The 23,243-nt window shown below is 44.5% G+C and overlaps 1 protein-coding gene across 3 annotated transcripts in view; it reads right to left on the bottom strand.

Annotated features, from left to right (window-relative positions):
- SCN10A (sodium voltage-gated channel alpha subunit 10) overlaps window positions 1–23,243 on the bottom strand; it is a 108,319-nt gene that overhangs the window by 18,080 nt on the left and 66,996 nt on the right. For 2 of the 3 annotated variants that reach the window (XM_044255198.1, XM_044255200.1), the window contains 6 exons: window positions 12,513–12,872; window positions 10,521–10,967; window positions 9,034–9,174; window positions 7,247–7,370; window positions 6,040–6,194; window positions 2,488–2,661 (listed from right to left, as the gene is read on the bottom strand). In XM_044255198.1, the coding sequence (XP_044111133.1) occupies window positions 2,488–2,661; window positions 6,040–6,194; window positions 7,247–7,370; window positions 9,034–9,174; window positions 10,521–10,967; window positions 12,513–12,872 (1,401 nt within the window). The remainder of the gene's footprint in view (window positions 1–2,487; window positions 2,662–6,039; window positions 6,195–7,246; window positions 7,371–9,033; window positions 9,175–10,520; window positions 10,968–12,512; window positions 12,873–23,243) is intronic. The other variant, XM_044255199.1, reaches the window with a different exon arrangement.

Below are 23,243 nucleotides of genomic sequence, written 5' to 3'. Positions count from 1 at the left end.
CCTTATAATAGGTTTATTTTTCTCTGTGTGTCTTATCTGCTGAAAGATTATAGCACAAACTCTTAGAGATAGGGAGTTTTTACTTCTTGGCTTCTGCTTATCCCACAGCACTGCATAAGACAATCCTATGTTCAGTAGTCATAAATAAACATTTGATAAATTGAAGAAAGTATAGAGGCATGTTGGGATGGATGAAAAGAAGAAGAGAAATAAGGAAGATGGACGGAAGAGTATTTGGATAGAATAATGGATTAAAAGAAACAAAGATGGATAGGACAGGCAGTTGAGAGGAAGGATGAAAGAAAGAAGAAGGACAAAATATGAAAGTATAGCACACTGGATGGATGGAATGGATGAAAGGGAGAAGAATGGATGGCTGAACAAAATGCCTGATGGATGAATGGAAAGAGATTTAGATAGGATAAATGAATAGAAGAGATTAGAGAATGGATGGAAGGTTGATTGGTTGAGAAGTGAAAGGAAAATGGATGAATGGATAGATGGGTGGAAAGAAGGAAGGATGGGGGCATCTGGGTGGTTCAGTCAGTTACAGGTCTGCTTTTAGCACAGGTTATCCTGGGGTCCTAGGCTTGAGCCCCACATTGGGCTCCGTGCTTAGCAGGGAGTCTGCTCCTCCCTCTCCCTCTGTCCTTCCCCCTTTTGTGCATGGGCTCTCTCTCTCTTAAATAAATAAATAAATAAATAAATAAAATCTTTTTAAAAAGAAGGAAGGATAAGTAGATGGTTAAAGGAAACATGGGAAGATGGAAGAATGAATGGCTAGGATGATGCTTGGATTAAAGATGCATGAATGAATGAGTAAAAGGTTAGATGATCAAAGAGTCATAGAGATGAACCAAAAGATAGAAAGACAGAAGGATTAGTAACCAGTTGATAGATGAAAGGAAGGTTAGGATGAATGGATAAGTGGAAGAGAAGAGAGAAGGAAGAATGAGAATGGATGGATGGAAGGAGAGGACTGGCAGGATAAATTGAAGAAGTAATGATGAATGGATGTTTAGAAGAGAAAAAGGAAGGGTGAATGGCTGGGTAGGTGGAAGGAGGGATATGTGGATGGAAGGATGGATGATCAGAAGGAAGAATTGGGAGGAGGATGGATGGAATGAGAGGGTGAGCACTGAAGGTGATCAGGACTTAAATGAGTGAGACTTATGTAGGTAAGAGTGACTATGCCCCTAACAGGGGTGTGAAGCCAGAAGAAAACACTTTTCCTTCATTTGTGAATAATTATTTTATATGCACAAAGTTATCACCTGTGACTCAGATTTCAGACCTCCCAGCTAATCCCTGCGGTACAGTGTCCTGATGCTGCCAGCGCATTGGTATCAGGCAAGAAGAGAACTGAGTACACAGACCTGCTGTGGGGGACCTGCCAGCACAGGAGGCTGGACAGAATGTTCTGTACTGGACCCCATCCAGCTTCAGGAGGCGAGCACTGAATACAGACACATTTCCTGACACCTCTGATGTGCAGCCCTTGGTCCTGGTGGCTGCTGGAGTGTGGGAGGCAGAGACAAACACAGCATGAGCCTCCCCCTGCCTGTGGGGACCCTCAGCTGCACCACAGTGAGCAAATAATTCAGGCAGCCATCCTGCAAAGCCAAGAGGGCAAAGACCTGGACAGAGATAGAGGATCTTTGTGGGTAGGATGAGAGAGAGCGACCACTCCTGGCCTTTGGGGGCAAGGAAGGCTCTTAGGAGATTTCACTGAGAAAGGTCTCCTCACAGAAGTGAGGAATCCCAGGTCTAGCATGTGGGATGCACTTGGTCAATCCCCTTGTGCAGTTGTAAGTGGCCCCAGGTTAATGTGAGTTTGAACACATGTGCTTCAACTCAGCATCTCTCCAAAGGACCCTCTGTCCCTTTTAGTACCACTGGGGAGAAGCTGGTGGGGCAAGCTCGGTGATTCTCCATCTGGCTGCACACATATTGGACGATGCCTAGGAGCTCCTATAAGATGTTGATGCCTGAGCTTCACCTAGGACTGGAGAGATCGGAATCTCTGGGAGTAGCAGTACTGGTTCACTGTATTTTTAAGAGTTCCAGATGATTCCAAAGTATAGCCAGGGCTGAGGACCACTTAAGCAGAAGATGGGAAGATTCTCTGGGTGATGCAGTCATTGGCTCCCATTTGCCCAGAAGCCCTGTCAAGGGATGCAAGGTCCTAAGACCCTTGAATTCCTCCTGTGTCATCTTGTTTTGGATGTCAAATACGAAGGGCAGTCAGTGGTCTTGTGGGTGGAGGCCTAGGAACTGAGGACTCGACTTAGCATCACCACCGTGCCAGAGTCGTGCACTGTCTGATCTTACCATTCCCCAGTGTGCAAGCTATTCTCAGAGGCCTTGCCAAGAGCTCAAGACTATAGAGTGGCACATGAGGTGAGGCCATTACTTTCTTGGTGCTAGCAACAGCTATCCCTCAGAGGTGAGGATCCCAAGCTCCATGTGTGCCCATGAGCCACTCACATTCACGATGAGAAAGTCCAGCCAGCACCAGGCATTGGTGAAGTAATTTTTGAAGCCATAGGCCACCCACTTGAGCAGCATCTCGAATACAAAGATAAATGTAAACACTCTGTCAGTATATTCCAGCAAGGCCTTCACGGTGGGCTTCTGGTCAAGGTGGTAGTCTTCAAAGGCCTGGAGGGAAGAAAGGGAGCAGAATGGTAGGCTGCCTGGACCCACAGCACTAGCGTCCAGTGATAAGGAAGGACCCCACCAGCCCTGCCCTCAGCCCCTGGGAGGCTGAACCAGCTTGCCTGTATCATTTTGTTTTTCTGCTTAGGGTACATGTGTGTGGGGTGGGGTTCCGAGGGCCAGTGGAAGAGGCACTGTGTGATACAAACTAGGACCCCCTGGAGCCAATGAGGCCTGCAGCCTGGCTTACTCTTTGCAGGGGAGCTGAAAGCAAAGGAGAAAAGAAACCTTCTCAAATTGGGGCTTGGAAGTGAACCAAAGGGATCCTAACAGCGACTTGGTTTAAAAATAAAAGCATCAAAGGATGTTCACAGGCAGTTCACAAAAATGAAAGTAAGAATTGTCCATGAACCTCTGAAAAAGAATGTTCTAGCTCACTGGTAATTAAGGAAATTCAAATGGAAAGAAGATGTCATTTTTCTCTTAAGAGATTGGTGGAGAGAGAAAAGAACGAAGGTAAGGCCAGAGTTGCTATGGCCATGGGGACGTCCCTCCTCTCCTGCCTAACTGGGAGCTGCAAACCAGCTCAGTCTTCTGGGAGACCAATCTGGCATGAGGGCTCAAAGGTTTCGGGAGCCCAGCAATTCTGCCTTCATGGATTTAGCCTAAGGACACTCGATGTTCTTGGTGCCCTACCCAGATGCCCGTGGAGGGTCCAGGGCAGTCGTTCAGCAGTTGTGAGGTTGGCTGCTAACGGCTGGTGGATGCCCCCTTTTCCTAAGGACCTCCCGGGGCTGAGGCGAACTGCTTCCTCCTGCAGAAATGCCTGGGAGGCCAAATGCCTGGTCTGGGGGCAGCCACAGCCAGTGACTACCCCCTTTGCTTCAAGGTAGCACAGCTCTGTGACACCTTTTTTGCTTCATAGCTCCCGTGGGATCAAGCTGAGGTGGACTGTGTGGGAGCCCTGTCTTCTACCTCCTCCCTTGGTCCTGCCTCCCTCATGGGCTTCCCCTCAGAGCACACACCCTCCATAAGCTGCTTGTCCAGGAATCCTTGCTGCAGATTCTGCTTCTAACTGGACCCAAGATGGGAAAGAAGCCAATGTCCTCAAAGGAGTCGACATAGGCTATTCGGTGCTTATTAGAGGTAAACAGCGGGATTATTTACATAAATGGTGGTGCATTCCCGTAATGGAAAGCAGTGCAGCCACTAAGTCAGATAGTAGGAGTATATTTACTGTGAGAATTTACTGAGAAATTACAGAATGCATAAATGTGGTTTCAGCTTTGTAATATTTATGTATTATATGCATGAGAGAGATGGGAAGGAAGTATACCAAAATGTTTTCAAAGTGAGATTCTCTTTGAGTGATAGGAAAATGGGTGATATTTTTTCTTTGCATCTTCCCATGATTTCCAAGGTTTTTTTTTGTTTTTGTTTTTGTTTTTTTGCACTTTACTTTGTCAGATGAAAACTCCTGTTATTTATTTATTTATTTATTTTTAAGTACTCGAAGTAAAAGCATAAGAAAGACTAAATTTGGTGCCAGCCTGTTCAGTCCCTTGGGGAAGGAGATGGGGAGGTGAGGGCCCAGCAGCTGGTGCAGGATCTGCACTCCCTGCTGGGAGGGAGGGGAGCAGCTGGGGTGAGTGGAGTAGGGAAACAGAAAGAAAGGAAGGAGCAGGGGAGCATGGAGAAGAGAAATGAGGAGAGGAGGCCCATGGGGAAAGACAGGAGCGGAGGAGGTAATGAGGAAAGCACCTTGTCAACAGCAAATGTGACTATTGTCCTCGTCAAGGAGGACAGGAAAGAGGGGAGGGTGGGGAGAAATCACCCACCCCCCTCTTGCCAGCTATGTGGCCAGTGTACCAGAGCTGTACAGAGCCAGCTGGGGCCATGGACAGTCACCACCCTGTGCCCAACAGTGGACCCCTTCAGATGTTGCCACACCCTCCCCTTCTCCCGTGCCAGAGCAGCCTTGGTTCCAGAGACTCTCTTCGCCCTTGGTGTAGTGCCATTGCCCACCTGCCCACCCCCTACCCCAGATCATGTCTTCTCACCTGCCTTTGCTCCTCCCCGAGGCTGAACCAGTACACAGAGTGGCTTTGGCACCCTTCCTGGGATATCTGGTGTTTAAGTAGGTGCCCAGATATCCAATAGATTGTTTTCAGGGAGTAAATGACACAGGAAGAACAAACCAAGTGAAGACACTTGGAGCCATGAGTCAGGAGAGCAGGCTTCTCATCCTCCTTTAACTAATTAGCTGGGACCCCAGGCAGGCCCCTTCATGTCTTTGGGCTGTGCCTTCCTCAACCGTAAGAGGCAGACACCTGGGGATGGCGAGTTCCCTCCTGCGTCTACAGCTATTTTGGTCCACTGGGAAGATGAGTTGAGACTGTGCAGGGAACAATCAGAGCCTCCTTCCTTGTCCTCCTTGGCCATTCAGCAAGGGGCTAAGGAAGTGGCTCCTGAGTCAGCATCTCTATGCCTGTAAGGCATAGAGTTATTTAAAGTGTGTTATTTAGGGCGCCTGGGTGGCTCAGTGGGTTAAAGCCTCTGCCTTTGGCTCAGGTCATGATCCCAGGGTCCTGGGATCGAGCCCCGAATCAGGCTCTCTGCCCAGCGGGTAGCCTGCTTCCTCCTCTCTCTCTCTCTCCCTGCCTCTCTGCCTACTTGTAGATCTGTCTGTCAAATAAATAAATAAAATCTTTAAAACAAAACAAAACAAAAAAAACTTTAAAGTGTGTTATTTAAAGTGTGATCTTTGGCCCGCGGCCTCAGCTTCCCCTGGAGCTTGTTGGAAATGCCAATTCTCAGGCCCCACCCAGCTCTGATTCAGAATCTGCCTTTTAGCAAGCTCCCCCAGGTAATTACATTATCAGAAGTGCGGATATAATGATGTGCTGTGAGCCTAGAATAAATAATAGTATTTGCAAGTGGCTTGATAAGACAGGAGGATGGCAATCTTTGCCCTGGGCCTTTGGAGAAGGCCGGTGTTTGGAAGGCCAAGGGGGTAGAAAGCCAGGGCTTTGGGATCAGATGAGGGTAGAGGTAGGTTTTGCTACTGACAAGCTGGGTAAACATGAGCAAGTGCCTCAGGCCCTTTGAGTGTCCATTTCCTCATCTATAAAGTGGATGCATGCCCTCACCGCTTGAAATACTTGCAGCCAGGCTTCGCAGGCCAGGACACGTGGATCACAAGCATCTACCCTCCCCTGCTCCTAAGGGGAGCCTGTGTGGTGGGCTGCAGCTTCTTCTGCCATCGGTTGGGGCCTTTCAGTCTAGGAATCAGGGGGAGCTGCCTGCTCCAGCTCCAGGCACTTGGGATTGTGGGAGACCCGATCTAGAGAGCTTTGGGGCAGGGACCCCGCCTCCCCTTACCAGAGACCCACTGCTGAGCAGGATCATGAAGATGATGAAGCTCTCAAACCAGCTGTGCTCCACGATGCGGTAGCAGGCCTTGCGTACCTGCCAGCCCATGGCCCACGGAAACTTGCTTGTGTCCACTTTACAGCAAGGACAGTGGCGAAGGCAGCCTGTGGGGAGAGGTGACTGATGGAGAGGGATTTCCCCCAGGGAGAAAGGAGCATTTTTGGTCTGGCCCCGCTGGGAAAGCACTCTGCTGGGAAACCCACTTGCCACCCTGTAGGAAAGGAATTCTCCGAAATATGAGAGAAGCTGCACCCCTCTCAGGCAGCCTCAATCCTGCCCTTTGGGTATTCCTCCCTACCACTGGTGTCACCCACATTCAAGTACTCCCCAATTATCGTCCATCTTGGAGAGGATACGTGTGGCCCCTGTCCTATGCCCATCCATTTCTGGAAGCCCGACAAGTCGTGGGGCCTGGGTCTGGTGCTGTCTGAGGGGCTATGCCCTGAGCCCTTGCTCACCTGAGAGGCCATCACATGGTCAATATGGGGCCTGGGTCCAGCCCAGCCCAGGGCTGTGTGGAACTGGAAACTCAAGGAAGTGTTGTTGCTTTTTAGTTTATAGATTTTTTTTTGTATTATTGAAGCCACAATGACTTTCATAGTGTGAACTATATGTCTACCTCCTTATTGCCAGCATATCTAGTGAGAACACAATGTGCCTCTCTATTCTAGACATGGAGGGAAACAAAGAGTAAGATGTGTTTTATACCTTTAGGACAAGATGTGGTGCGTTCAGAGTGCTATGGCCGTGGACATTTGTTCTGCCTTTCAGAGCTACACCGAAGACTGAGGGACATATACATGGTGTGACCTCCTCTGGTCCTTTATGTCCCCAAACAAGAGTGTTTACCCTTTCCCTTCAACCTCAAGAGGCCTGGTTTATTACTCTGAGGTGTTTTTGAGGGTGAGAGGGAAGGCCTGTGCTGAGGTGGCCGGGTCTGATGTGGGCCCACTAGGCTGCTGTGACTGTGGTGCTTGTGTCAGATGCCGGCCCCTGACCCTGACTGGGGGAGGAGGCAGCAAGCAGTCCTGTGTGCCTGTCTTCCATGGACCCCAGGCCATGGCGCCGGACATACAGGTACCCAGCTGAGAGCTTGTTGAATGCAATTCTGGCCCAAATGAATGTCATCACAGGAGTCCTGTGGCCGCCACTTTACCTTCTGTGAAGCAGTCATCTGGCTCCTCAAGGTCGTCTGCCAGCTCAGGGATCTTCCTCAGGATCTCTTCAGGATCCAGGCAGTCCACCGTGCTGCCTTCTGAGGAGCTCGTGTCGTCCTCTCCCTGCAGGGCAGAAGCCCAGGGCAGCAAACTCAGCTCTCTGAGGGTCCCAGTGAGTCTACACATGGTTACTGCTGGTCTGCCCAGCCAAGGGCTCCGAGAGGCAGGGAGAGCCCCTTGGGGCTGGACCCACAGCAGCGATCTTTGTGTGTTTGGGGCCTCACCAGCTGAGGCCCAGAACAGTGATGCTCTCTACAGAGCCCCAGAGGTTTAGCTGTGCGAGGCTTTAAACCTCCAGGCCCCTGATGGAGTGCTGGCGAGAGCCCGAGACACCGTAATTACACCCATAAAGACTCGTGGCATTCACTGGGCTTGAATATTTAATCAGGGAGCAATGCTACAGGGGCCCTGCTGCCCTCCTGGCAGCTCCAGCCCTATAATGTCTCCAGATGAATTCAATTAGGAGTTGAAGCTGCTCTCATATTAGTAAACCTGATAGCTTGGCTAATGGACCCAAATGGTGGGGTGGGTCCCCATCTGTCACTGTCAGGCCCTTCTCTGCCTGGCCGGGGTCATGGACAGAAAAAACCAAACCAAACCAAACCAAACCAAAACCGATACCCAGCAGCTGTGTGCTGAAAACACTGAGTAGAGATGACTAGCCAGGGGAATCCTGAGAATGTTCTGAAGGAAACAATGATGTCCACATGTAGAAGGTGGCAACCTCACCCGGCAGGAACCAAGTGGCTTCTGTTCCGCCCTGATCCCCCAGCCCCAGCTCAACCCACCTTCTCCTCTTACCCTGCTGTGGTCATCCCTGCCCAGGGGCACACAGCCAGTGGCTGACATTCCTCAGACTGAAGGGCACGATAACTTTGGGCACAAATGATGTCTTCCTTATCTCTGCCCAGCCCGGTGCCTGTCACGGCGTCAGCTCTCAGAGGCTACGTGTCAAGTTAAATTCCTGAATTTAATGCCGTGGTACGAACGACACTAAACCTTTCTAGATGTCTCTTCCCTGTAGCTTATTTTCATCAAAGATTTGTAATGAAACCACCAAGTTTCCTTTTACCTCTTGTATGACATTCCCAAACCCCAATTTTGCTTCCTGCTCAGGCTGCGTAAGGCTGTCAGTACACTACTCAAGACACTACTCTGCAGACAGCCTCTGCAGAGCACCAGAATGTTTTTGGCTGGAAAAAATGATGTGGACAAAAGAGAATGGGGGTGGGAGGAGTCACAGGGAAGACTTCCTCACCCACGAGTGACACTGACTTTCATCTGCTGGCTCAGAAAGACACTTTCTCTGTGCATTGTCTTTTGTTCCCTTTTCTCTTGGCTGTCATTTTCTGGGCACTTATTCCATCTCAGGCAGGAACTAAACACTTGACAAGCAGCATCTCATTTAAGCTTCAAAAGAATCCTCTCAGGTAGGCATTACCATTCCGTTTCAGAGAGGAGGACAAGAAGACTCAGAGAGGTTGAAGATCTCATCCTCATCACTGCCTACCTCCTAACTGTGGAACCCCCCTTCTTTCCACTGAAATCATGGCGACCAGCCTGGAGGTGAGGACAGACCTTAATAATTCTCATGCTGAGACGTGAGGCTATGTGCTGATTGTATTCTGAAACACCACTTCCCGAGCAGCCCCATCCTCTGGCCCCTACCATCCCACCGGTCAGTGTCTGGTGGGCTGTTCAACCTCCCGGAAGTTCACATACCTACCTCTGCAGGGACCTGGGCAGCAGCCTCATCTTTCCACTTCTCACCCGCGTGGGAAGCCAGGTCCTCAGAGGACATTCCAGAGCCTGGGCTCCTGGGTGCCATGTGACCCTCGAATCTCCCGACTTGCTGCAACTGCTCCTGCTAGTGAGAGAGGGTCCCATGTGGGCACCTGTGCCCACCCTCAGCTGATTGCTTCTCAGTTTGAAGAGATCTCTCCCTCATAGTCTGCCAGAGATAAGGACCTAATCTCTGCAGCAAAAATACCGGCATTCTTACACACATGCTTGTGTGAAGTCAGCCTGGAGTCTCTATAACTCTATAACAAGAGTCTTTTTAACTCTTGGCTCCATTACTTCCAAGCCATGTATCAACCTGATCTCCATTTCTCCCACCTGCAAAATTGAGAAGGCAAGATCTACTTTATTCAGTGATTTTGCTGACTAAATCCGTGAATGCTTGGAAAACACTTGGCATGAAGCGTTGGGCTCAATAGATGTTAACCACGACCATTACTACTTGTCCAGAAGTCAGAGAGATAGAGACCTTGGCCATTTGAAGTCCCCCAAGGACCCTAAAGTATCTGAAAATGCCTCTGAGTGGAGACAGTCATCATGAAGTTCATGTCCTTTATTCCAGGGATGGTGATGCCCTGCCCTCGGCTGTCACCCACACAAAGGCATGTAAAATATGGCAGCTGATAATAGCAGCTGCTGGAACACAAGAGAAGTGACAGCTGCAGGGGAAGAAGGCTGTGGTAGAGCTACAGACTCAAAGCACAGCTGTCTGAGGCCACTTAGTGGCCTGGCCAGCCGCCCTGCCTGCCTCTAGACCCCATAGGACCCCTGCCTTCCATACCGTGCCAAAGTCACTGAGAAGAGGTCAATGAGGGTTGATACAGCCCCTTAAGGTAGTAGGGAACTGTGCAAAGTATTTAAAATTATATATATTGCCAAAAGGCTTAAATGTGCTTTGGATTCTTTGGGGCCCAAAAGAAAAAGTGTCATTTCCCTGTGACATCCTTTGTCTGGAAAATCTGGATAAATGAGTCCCATGATAATCAGGACTCCCTATCTGATGAAGATCAGATGAATATCACTCTTGGATAACATTTGTTCTTGGGGAGTCTTGTTAGTTCTTAGAGGAGTCTCATTAGCATCTTAGGCACAGAGCCTGAGTTGGGCAAAGTAAGAGGGACTGTTGTGCAAAAGATAATCCCAAGAACCTCAAAGTGGTCTGAGACTAAGGTCCTGCACCTGCTTTCACTTGCCTGGGGAATTCTGACCCTTTTTTCCAGGCTCTGCTCAAAGGCCACCTCCTCCAGAAACTTGGCATGGTATTTGATTCCTGACATTGGGTGCCCATAGACTTGATTTGCCTGGGGCTCATCAAGTCTGTGCCAGTCTGGATGTTGGACAACCTCCTTATTCAAATTTTCCTTCTGCCCCTGTCACTCCGGCCTTCAGGCTGTCCCGTGGGAGGACTCTCACCTGCCCTTGAGGGATCACTTCCTGCTGGGAGCTCCGAGCATTCTCCTCACCATCCTCCTCCAGGTCATCAAGGTCAGATTCTCCTTCGGCAATGGGCACAGAGACCCATATGTTGGGGTTGGTGATGAAGTCGTTGTAGTCGTCTTTGGGGCCTCTGGACACTGGAAGCCCTCTGGGGCTTCCCACAGCTGCATCAGCAGCAATGTGGTTCTCAGCTTTGGAGCTGGAGAGTGGGAGTTTCACCACCAGCTGGGGCTCTGTCTTGGGCCAGGGCAGCAGGCAGGGCCTGGTGCAGAAGCTGCAGATGGCCTTCTTGGTATGATGGCCAAATGCCTGGATCCGTGCCAGGGCAACCTGTAGGTTGTTTACCTCCCCATCTTCATCTGGAGCTGCAAGGTTGTCAGCACTGAAGGAGTTCAGCAGCAGGGCGATGAACAGGTTGAGCACCTAGAGAGTAGGAGTACAAGCAATGATGGCTTGACAAACAGGCTGAGTTCCTCCATAGTCTGCCAGGTTGGCAACCAGCCAGAGGGCAAGACAGCCACACCTGGGCCTCTCTCTGCCCACCCAACATGCTTTCCTTCTGGAGGGGATGGACAGTTTGAGAGCCACTGAAGGGAGTCCTGGGGATGTCCCAAGCAAACTGCCTCATGTGGACAAGGCTTGGAAACACATTGTCTGCCATAGAGAAGGATCAGCCCTGCTGAACCAAGGGACGTTCAGGCATAGCAGAAAGGAACACGTATGGGTCTACCCTGGGACTGCTGTCATCTGCCAAAGCCGTGGGTTCTTTTCCTTGCCTTGGGGTCCTGGTTAATCTCCTTGCTGTTTCTAACTTCATGTTCTTCTCCCATGAGCAGAGAGTGGGGACTCTCATCCTTCTGGAATGGTCGTGAAGAGGAAACTACTTGAGAGCTCTAAGAGTGCTCAGAAAGAGAAAATTCCTGCCTGAGGGTTAGGGGCCACTGTAGCTCTGCAGGCATGCTGAGCTCAGCCTGGAAGAAAGGATCTTCAGCCAACCCCCTAACTTGGGAATTGTGGGGGAAGGCATCTTTGGCTCCAGACCCCAGGTGGGAAAGACTGAAAAGTTTGGGTTTGTTGTTTCATCTCTTCTGGTTTAGCTTTCTTGTGTCTGTAAGACTCTCATAGAAAAGAATCCAAATTGGTTGACTTTCAGGGCAGTAAGAAAGCAGATTCTGAGGGTCCACATGTCCCCCTACAACAGCCAGCACTGGTACAGCAAGGGTGCCCAGAACCACAGTGGGTGGAGATAAGCTGAGGTCATGGAGCCAACTAGGATAAAGAAGGGGGGGTAGTGCGGGCAATTGGCAGAAATGTCTTCAGTGAGGCACTCCCAAATGTGGGAATGGATTTTGTTATTGACATTATGGCATTGGTTGTTGTCCATGACCCAGCTTCTCCTTTTCACCTTGTCTCATCGTGCCTGCCCTCCTGCTCATAGCTAGGATCAGTGTAGCTCAGAGAAATCAGTCAGCTCTCATGGCCCTAGAGAAAAATATCTCCTGAGACCCACTAGAGTGGGGAAGGAAATTTTTCTTCAACAAACAGCTAACAATTACTGAGTTCTTGTTGTGGCCTAGACACTGCACTAGGCAATTTGCATATGTCATCTCCTGTAATTTAATTCCCTGGGTAAGCCTATGAATAAGCACTATCTTCTTGATTTGAAGAAGATTAAAGCTTGAGGAGATTGTCTCTTGTGCTGGGTCATCCAGCTTTACTAGTCATAGAGCTGGGATTCTAAACAGGTCTTTCCATCCCTCTCCGATGTGCACATGCCAGTGAGTCAGGTTACCTTCCTATGGACAGTTCTTAGAACATGCCCCACATGACTTTGTGAAGTTTGAAGACTTACAGTCAGGGAGGTATGATGGGGGCATAAAAATGTGCAACTTCAAAGCTTTTTAGGATAACCCAGAAGTCTTCTCCATTGTCCCCAAGACAGTGCCCCCAGGGAGGCTCAGCACTTACCACCAGGTTCCCCAGCACCATCACTGTCAAGAAAAGAATGAGGCATATGGATTTCTGGCCAACTTCCATGCAGGCCCACATGTTCTCGATCCACTCTCCACACAGGATCCGGAAGACGATGAGGAAGGAGTGGAAGAAGTCATACATGTGCCAACGTGGCCATTCTTCATTGGGCGCGGAGATATTGTGCCGATTGTCACGGTAATTATCCCCGAGTAGCTGCTTGCCAACCAAGGCGAAGACAAAGACAATGATGGCCAGGATGATGGTGAGATTCCCCAGTGCCCCCACCGAGTTCCCGATGATCTTGATGAGCGTATTTAAGGTTGGCCAGGACTTGGCCAGCTTGAAGACCCGTAGCTGCAGGGAAACAGAGATTGTCAGGTCCTGGCTACTGTTCTCAACCCTTTTACTCAAGCTTTGACCTGAAACCAAAGGTCAGGAAAAAGCACAAGGCAGCTCATTTTATTAAGATGGGGACGCTCCCAGGAAGCTGCTTTTAGAGACCTTTCTTTCTGTCATCAGTTACTTAAAAATATGACCAGCCTTCCATGGGTCCTTATGTATCAACCTGCTTCAGCAACTGGAAGTTAGGAGTTTTATACTGAGGCGATGGTCTTACCGTAGGTATTCTATTCTGTAGCCACAGGCTTCCTGAATGTTGACCTATTCTATGTGGCATGATGGAGCTCACAAATACGTGACCCACTTTCGACTTGATGTAAGCTTAGCCTTTTGCAGGGAAGTCAGGACCCACTGTATTTAAGAAGTACTGGTGAATCATATCTTAGGGCAGTTCTCATCTTGGGGCCATGGACAGCATCTGCTACCACCACCAGCTCTGAAATGGCAAGTATATGATTTCATGGACCCAGCATTTGCATGTTTGTTTGTTTCACGTCGTTGAATACTAGCCATGCATGTGCATGGTGCTGTGTGAACTTGTGGGGTATACAGAGAGAGGTATGAGGGCTCTTGCCCTCATGGAGGTGGCTTAGTTATGAAGAATAGGTAAAGACCCAAAAAGATTTCATTGTAAATCCGAACATGCTAAGTCCCACAAGGGAGCATAAACACTATGCATATAGATGTGTAGACTTTTAAAAAAATTTATGTGTTTCTTTAATTTGTTAGAAAGAAATATCTGGGTTCTACTGTCATGGGTATTTATGGAGCACCTAGTAAAAATCAGACTCTGGCGTAGGGGTTAAGATGCAATGCCAATCAGAACAGTGCAACAATAATTTCAGCAGCCACACAGCAGTAAGGCCCAAGGGAAGTTTAATCCTCTTATGCAGGAAGTTCCATTCCTATGGAGGAGGGGCATGCAATGGCCTATGTTCACCTTAGACCCAACCTGAAAGTTATGCTCTTTGTACTGGAAGTAGAGCCTAAAACAACAGTTTTGTAGACTAAACACAGAGGCAGCATATAAGCTCAAACAAACACTGAGCACTGGAAACTAGATGGAGCCGTTTTGCGGAGGGTATTGGGAGAATGCCAAGTTTCCTTAGCAACATCATTGCCGCAGATCTCTACTCTCACAGTAAACTCTGGACAAGTGCAAAGGCAGAGACTGGAGTAGGGCCCTTGCGGGGCACGACTGGGGACAGTGAGGGACACACGGGCATGCTCACTGGCCATAAGCTAAGGACCAGACATGACTCTTGCCTTAATCTAATCCAAGTTTCCACTGGTTCCTTAGTTGGGGTGGGGGTAGGGAGTTTAGAAATTAATATTAGAATCCTGTTAGGTAGGAATTTGTTGTCCATAATTAACCTTTTGTTAAACTGCAAGCAAATCATGTGTAATTGTCATTAGGGGGCATGAATCGAGTGGTCCTCTATGAGTTCTTTTATTGTCTTTATGGAAGGCAAGAGAACAAGAGCCCTTTACTTGCTGTTCTAGAGATATCTGAGCTTCGGGGCCCCTAGTGTTAGCTATCAGTCAACACACATTTACAGAGTGCCTGCTGTAGAGCCCCTGAATGAGCTGCCTGGCTCTTGCTGGTGTCTAGAGTGAGGGGTCCAGGAAAGCAGTCCCACATGTGTCCATGATTCCTGAGAATCTCACCTCTACCTCCATGCAAATGCTTTCTCTGCACTTTGCCCCAGCTTAGCAATACATCAAAAAGAATTTTTTTTTTTTTTAAAGACTTTCTTTATTTGGGAGAGAAGAAGAAGCAGACTCCCTGCTGAGCAGGAACCCTGAGGCAGAGCTCCATCCCGGGACCCTGGGATCATGGCCTGAGTCGAAGCCAGACAATTGACTGAGCCACCCAGGTGTCCCTCAAAAAGAATTTCTTTATAATGTCACATAAGATTTATAAATTGTTGCTTTTAAGTGCTGCTGAATATTGCTTCACATTTAATTAACCATTTCTCTAGTTAATCTCATAATATAAAAACATCTATTTAGAGGGGGAAAAGACTAAAAGGAAATAAACCAAGTTGGTAACATAGGCATATTTGTATGGAAATATATCCAAATATCTTGGATCTTAGAGTTAAATTTTCCTCTGTATTTTCAACTTACTTTAATTAGGATGCTTTACTTTTAGAATAGAGTGAAAAGTAAGTCTAAAGGTAAGTCTGTCCTCTACTGGGGAGGTTACCACTTGATGATGAAGTGGACCTTATGACAAATATCAATAGACAAGGTAATATGGTAGACTACACTGGATTTCCCTTGGGTGTTCCTTTCCATCAAAAAGTTCTTTAGTATGCTGGATAGGGATTCCTGGGTGGTTCAATCAGTTAAGTGTCTACTTTTGGTTTGGGTGATGATTCCAAGGTCCTGGGATGGAGTCCTGCATCAGGCTTCCTGCTCAGCAGGGAGTCTGCTTCTCTCTCTCTTTTTGCCCCTCCTCCTCTGTTTCTGCTCTATCTCTGGTTTTCTCTCTCTCAAATAAATAAATAAAATCTTTAAAAATGCTGGATAATAAAATCTAAAGTGTGTTGATGGTCTACCAGTAACGTAAGTAAATTCTTTAGCCAAAAATTAAATAAATATGGGAATTCAGATGTAGAAACATATTGTTGAAGTTAGCTTTTTCTCTGAAGACATTTGCAAAACTGAGTGAATCTAGCATAGGTTTTAATGGTCTGATGAAGCATGGAGAGCAGGAAACTTATCTCTGTCTAACATAGAAGGTCTAACAGGAATTTCTTCCCCTTTTAAGACTAGATCCCAAAGAGCTCTAACTTCCATGTAAGGACAAACCAGAAATAAACCCAGGAGAATGCCAGGAAAATTAAATGTCTAGTCCAGGTAGAAAGTGGGAAACTGACACTGAGAATTTAGATCCCCAAAGTGGTGTTCACACAGGATTTTGGCTAAAATTCACACTACTAAGTTGTTTCAACCTGAGAATTTAATTTAGAGAAAAACTACAAAGTGCCTTGCAGAAGTGAATGCAAATACTTTCTGAAGAAACCAGTCTGCATCCCAGGTCTCAAAGCACCTCCATCCAAAAGTGTCAAAGAGTTGCAGTAAAACAAACAAATACATAATAATGAGGCATCATGAAGGAGAGAGATCCAGGATGTGTATGTGGAAACTGCCACTCAATTTCCTTAAGTAATAGAATTATTAGCCAGAGATGACAGTATAAGTAGATACAATATGTTTAAAGAAATAAAACACAAACTGGAAGATATGGGACTAGAACAAAAAAATTATAAATAATAAGTTTTGAAAAATAACCACATGGAACTTCTAGAAATGAAAAATATAACACAACATTTAAAAACTCTAGGAGGGGGGAGCCTGGGTGGTTCAGTGGTTAAAGCCTCTGCCTTCGGCTCAGGTCATGATCTCAGGGTTCTGGGATCGAGTCCCACATCGGGCTATCTGCTCAGCCGGGAGCCTGCCTCCTCCTCCTGTCTCTCTTTGCCTGCCTCTCTTTCTACTTGTGATCTGTCTGTCAAATAAATTTAGAAAAAAAAAAACTCTAGGAGGATGGGCACCTGGGTGGTTCAGTGGGTTAAGCCTCTGCCTTCAGCTCAGGTCATGATCCCAGGGTCCTGGGCTCGAGTCCCACTTTGGGCTCTCTGCTCAGCGGAGAGCCTGCTTCTCACTGTCTCTCTCTCTCTGCCTGCCTCTCTGCCTACTTGTGATCTCTCTCTGTCAAATAAATAAATAAAAATCTTAAAAAGAAATCTATGGAGGAGTTTCACATAAGATGTGATACAGTTTAGAAAAGAATTAATGAATTGCAGATATACAGAAGAAATTATCTAGAAGGTAGCCAGAAAGACATAGATGGAAAATTTCAAAAAGCCATAAAAACACAGGGAATAGAGTGGGAGAGTTTAATACATCTAATAAAAGTCCAAGAGAAGAAAAAGAGTGGTGTGGAGGCTAGATTTGCCCACATATTGTCTTGGAACTTTCTGGAACTGAGAAAAGCACAAACCTGTAGATTCAAGAAATCAAAGAATCTTAAGCATTATAAATGAAAAAATAAATGCATAGCTAAACACATACTAATGACATTACAGAACAGCAAAGACAAAGAGAAGATTTTAAAAGTATCCAGAGAGAAAGGAACAACAGTTAAAATTCAAAGCTTACTACTCATCTTCGATGAACTGAGAAAAAGTAACTATTAATTATCAACTTTCTTTACATTCATTAAAAATTGTGCTTAAAGACAAGGGTAAACTGAAGGGCCATCTGTACCCCAATGTTTATAGCAGCAATGGCCACGGTCGCCAAACTGTGGAAAGAACCAAGATGCCCTTCAAGGGACGAATGGATAAGGAAGATGTGGTCCATATACACTATGGAGTATTATGCCTCCATCAGAAAGGATGAATACCCAACTTTTGTAACAACATGGACTGGACTGGAAGAGATTATGCTGAGTGAAATAAGTCAAGCAGAGAGAGTCAATTATCATATGGTTTCACTTATTTGTGGAGCATAACAAATAGCATGGAGGACAAGGGGTGTTAGAGAGGAGAAGGGAGTTGGGGTAAATTGGAAGGGGAGGTGAATCATGAGAGACTATGGACTTGAAAAACAATCTGAGGGTTTGAAGTGGCAGGGGGTGGGAGGTTGGGGTACCAGGTGGTGGGTATTATAGAGGGCATGGCTTGCATGGAGCACTGGGTGTGGTGAAAAAATAATGAATACTGTTTTTCTGAAAATAAATTAATTAATTTAATTAAAAAAACAAAAAAACAAAACTGAATGGCAAATTTCAGATAAATAAAACTGAGAGAGGTTCTTGCCAGAAGACATCCACTTAAAGAAATTCTAAAAAATCTTTAGGCAGAAGGAAAGTATCATATGAAAGAATGTAAAAAGAGCAAGGATGTGCTAAGCCTGAGGGTGAATCTAAATGAGCACTGAGTAGATACAATAATAAAGTCTTATGGGTCATGGCAGAGACTGGCTATATAGTCACCATGCGCTTCTGCTCCTCTCAGACACAAAGGAAGATTGCTTTCCAACTTCAATTGCAAATAGTTGAGATCATGTTATTGGATTCTGGCTAATGGAATGCAGATGGAGACAGAAGTAGTATGCTACTTTCAGGCATAACCATAAAACACCAATGCACTTTCTCATCCTCTCCATGGCCACTTGTAGAGGTCACCCATTGAAGATGGTGACATCATATCATACTGGATACCTGAGTCACTCCTCAAAGCAGACACACCAGGAGAACTTCCCAAATAGCACTGAATATGTTGTGATACAGAAACTTCTGTTATGTTAACTCACAGATGTAGAGATTGTCACAGTAACTAGATGTACTTACCTTGAGTTATGTAGAAACTGGTACACTGAAAAGAGCTCTTGCCATTTCAAGATAGCAAATGTTTGGCACTAGCTTAATGGTCATGTTGAGGACAACAAGAAAACTGATATGAGAAGGTTCCAAAGGTCCTGATCTGTGTGGCAATGGCAGAACCATTGCCTGCAATAATGTGGGGCAGATCATGAGCCTCATGGGCCAGTAGCCCTAGGGGAAAGGTTTATAAAACAAAACCTTAGTATTGTGGGTCAGATGTAGAAGGTTGCATCTGTCAAGCTATTACAGGAAAGGGCTGAGCCTGGAGAGTATTGGGCTGATTAAAAAGAAGTAAAAGGAAATAGAATCCAGAAATTTAGAACCTTGAAGTTTCAGGAAAGTATACTGTTTTAGATCTTAATCAGTTAAGCAATAGGATCAAGTCTTTTAAGTGTTGAAGATCAGTTAAATTTTTCAATGAAATGAAGCAAATCTCCGCAAATATTCTCTAAATGCTGTGGCCATTGTTTGAGAGCCACCACTTGAGAGAGAAAGGCATGGAGGTGAGAAAGCAAAGAAAAAAAGGGGAATTGAGAACTTTGCCACAGACCATAGAGAGGTTTGAAGCCACCTAACTTTTGAAGGAATTGCATTGTAAAAGAAGCCATGAACCCTGAATGAAAAAGCCTTTGACTGTTTAAAGCTGAAAAAAAGGCTTGGCCATGTTTCCACAAATAGGCAAGCTTTGAAGATTGTACAGACCTTCCTTGGATGTGGTAACGTCACTTCTTGAAGGAGTCCCACCTGGAGCTGACTGGCTTGCATTAGAAGATGACATGAGTGAGAAATGAACCTTGACTGGGTTAAGCTATGGGGTTTTGGGGATTGTTTGTACAATAGATAGAATTATTTATCATTGATTAAGTCAGATAGCTTCTTTTTAAATAAGATAAAACTAAAATAAATAATAAGAGTAAGTTTGGAATTATTTATGATTGATTGAATCATATAGCTTTTTAAAAACAAGATAAAATTAAAATGCTTAGCACAGTAGTAAGTCGGGAAGGGGTATATGGAGTGAAAAGTGGTCTTGGAAAATAGAGGTTTTAGCTAACTTTTGACTTTAATTAAATAATTCCTAAGGTAACCCCTCAAGAAATAAAAACAGAGAGGTTCGCAAACTAATAAAGGAGGAAAATGGAACAGAAAAAAATAAACAGTCCAAAATAAATCAAAAATTGAGGAAGAGAGGGGGTACCTGGGTGACTCAGTGGGTTAAGTGTCTGCCTTTGGTTCATTTCATGATTCTGTGTTCCTGGGACCAAGCCCAGCAGGGAGCCTGCTTCTCCCCATCTCTCTGTCCCCCACCGCCCCCACGGCTCATGTGCTCTCTCTCAAATAAATAAATAAAATCTTAAAGAAAGAATTGAGGAAGACAGGGAACAAAAATACTAGGACAGATGAAGCAAACAGAAAACCCAAAATATGATAAGCACAAATCCAAACATATCAGTATGCACGATAAATTAAGTGGGCTAAATGTTTTGGTTAAAAGACAAAGATTGGATTGTCAGAGGTAAATAAGAATCCAAAATCTGACTGTATTCTATTTATGAGACTCATACTAAAACCCTAAAGGTATACAAAAGTCATAGAAAAAAGGATGGGTAAAGATACATCATGCAAATTCTATATCAAAGGAAAACAGAGTCTTTTAATTTTAATATGAGGCAGATGAGGTTTTTTTTTTTAGGCAAAAAGCATTTTTTAGGGAGAAAAAAGGTCAATTCTTACTGATAAAAGTTTCACTTTACAGGGAAGATATAACAACTTAAAATATGTATGCATTTAATAACACAGCTTCAAGATAGAACCATAAGGAGAAACAGACCATGCCATAATCATAGTGGGAGATATTTTTATACACTACCATCTCAGTAATTGCTAGAACAGGCAGACAAAAATAAGCAGGGATGTAGAATATTTGGACTGCACAATGAACTTTCTCTACCTGATGGATATATGCAGAGTATTGTACCCTACAACCGCAGAAGACACCTTTTCAAGTGAATAAGGAACATTTTCAACATGCTGGGCCAAAAGAAAATTACAATAAATTTTAAAGCATTGAACAAGCTGTGTATGTTCTCTTAAGTGTAATACAATTGAGCTAAAACTTGATGGCATGAAGATAACTAGAAATTAAGAACTGTGCTTCTAATTAACCTTTGAAGTCAAAGAAGAAATCAAATTTGAAATTAGAAAATATTTAAAACCAAATAATAAGGAAAATTCTACATATTAAAGCAGTTCTTAGAAGGAAATGAAGTCTTCATTGAATGTATTGGAAAGGAAAATAGGTTGAAAATTCCATCTTAAGAAGTTAGAAAAGTGTAAAACATGTAGGACGGAGGATGTAATTAAGATAAGATGCAGGATTACTTGAAATAGAAAACATCAATGAAGGAGAAGAGACCAATGAGCTAAAAGTTGGTTCTTTGAAAAGACTAATTAAATGAGGACCTTTGGCAAGGCTAATATAGTAACAGTTGAGAGAAAGCACAAATCACCATTTTTAAAGAAAGAAAAAGGTAACATAAGTGCAGGTGATATAGACCCTTAAAATATAATGGCATAGCACACACAACTTTATGCCAAAAAACTTGAAAATTTAGATAAGGGAAATTTTTAGAAAACTATAACTTACCAAAACCAATTTGAGAAACAGAAAACCTGAGTAGTCGCACAGCCAGTAAAAAAATTAAGTCAGTCATGAAAAATTTTGACCTCAAATGGCCTCATTGGTGAATTCTACCAACCCTATAAGGAGTAGGTAATTTCAATCTTATCCAAAGACTGGGTATAGAGCAAGAGGACTTTTTCTCACCTCTTTTTATGGAAATTAGTGCAACCTTGATAGCTAGTTGCTAACACCTGGCAAGTGCAATGTAGGAAGGAAAATTACACACCAAATATTACTCATCAATAAGGATGCAAAAATTTTAAGCAAATTATAAGAAAAATGAAACTTCCATTGTATAGAAAAAGGTATCATAATCAAGTTGCGTTCATCCAAGGAAGGCAATGTTGATTTTACAGCAGAAAATCAATTAATATAATGCACCACTTCAATGCATTAAAGGACAAAAATCATTTGATTATCTTAATACATGGAGGACAGTTGTCTGATAAAATTAAATATCCATTCCTGATAAGTATACTTAACAAAAGAGAACTTCCTAAACCCATAAAAGTTTCTTCTTTATCTTTAAAAAAAAATAAACATTATACTTGGTGAAATAATGAAAGCAATCTCTTTGAGATCAGGAAAACAGCAAGGATGTCTGCTATTAACACTTTCTTTCAACAGTATATGGGGCATCTTAATCATCACAATAGTGTAGTTAAAAGAACCAAATGGAGAGGATGTGGAGAAAGGGAACCCTCTTACTCTGTTGGTGGGAATGCAAGTTGGTGCAGCCACTTTGGAGAACAGTGTGGAGATTCCTCAAGAAATAATGAATACTGTTTTTCTGAAAATAAATAAATTGGAAAAAAAATCCTTTCTCAGGTGAAAAATGTATAGAAGTAAAGTTTCTAATTGGAAATATGGCTACATATTATTAATAAAAAGGTGTTATTCATAAAAAAAAATAGAGCTTCCTTATGACCCTGCAATTGCACTACTGGGTATTTACCCCTAAGATACAGATGTAGTAAAAAGAAGGGCCATCTGCACCCCAATGTTTATAGCACAATGGCCACGGTCGCCAAACTATGGAAAGAACCAAGATGCCCTTCAGTGGACGAATGGATAAGGAAGATGTGGTCCATATACACTATGGAGTATTATGCCTCCATCAGAAAGGATGAATACCCAATTTTTGTAGCAACATGGATGGGACTGGAAGAGATTCTGCTGAGTGAAATAAGTCAAGCAGAGAGAGTCAATTATCATATGGTTTCACTTATTTGTGGAGCATAACAAATAACATGGAGGACAAGGGGAGATGGAGAGGAGAAGGGAGTTGAGGGAAATTGGAAGGGGAGGTGAACCATGAGAGACTATGGACTCTGAAAAACAATCTGAGGGTTTTGAAGGGGCGGGGGGTGGGAGGTTAGGGGAACCAGGTGGAGGGTATTAGGGAGGGCACAAATTGCATGGAGCACTGGGTGTGGTGCAAAAACAATGAATACTGTTATGCTGAAAAGAAATAAAAAATTAAAAAAAAAATAAAAAGAACCAAATGGAGTAAGCATTAGAAAAAAAAGAAACAAAACTCATTATTTGCATATGATATGATTGTGTTAAAAAATTTGAAAGACTGTATAGATAAATCAGAATTAATAAGAAATTTCTGGATAAAAAAGTACTATGTAGCAAAATGTTAATAAAAACACTCAGAAAAAGACATTTAAAAAGAGATTTCATTTATAATAGCATAATGAACTAGAGAATATCTAGGAATAAATCTAACAAAAGATGGAGAAAATTCCTAATGGAAAAAAATTATAAAACTCTAGGGAGAGATTATACAACTATTGAAAGATTGAAAAAGATGGAGAGTGTGCTGTTTTCTAGGTCATAAGACTACATAATGTAAAGGTTGCATTTCTTCCTAAATTGATGTATAAATTATTACAGTCCCAATAGAAAAGAACAACAGTTTTGTGTGTATGTGGGGATGTAATTTGGCAAGTTGATTCTAAAATGAATACAGAGGTGCAGGAGCTGAGATATTCTTGAAGAAATAAGACGAGGTGGGTGACTTGCCTTATAGACACAGACATGCTCAAGGCAACTGCAGGACTTAAGACATGTGGTATTGCTAAAAGGACAGACCAGTGGATGCATGGAGCCAGGATATCAGTGATGGGAAGGGATGCAATGCTACTTTGAAGGGAGCAAAAAGCAAAAAGGAAGACACAGCATTTTTATTTCTTCCCTCTGTCCTTATTTTCCTCCTTTCTTTCAATCAACAAGTGTT

This window comes from Neovison vison, chromosome 6, assembly GCF_020171115.1.
Source record: "Neovison vison isolate M4711 chromosome 6, ASM_NN_V1, whole genome shotgun sequence".
Taxonomy (NCBI): domain Eukaryota; kingdom Metazoa; phylum Chordata; class Mammalia; order Carnivora; family Mustelidae; genus Neogale; species Neogale vison.
Note: the sequence above shows the minus strand (reverse complement) of the source record. Positions and strands in the feature narration are given on the sequence as shown.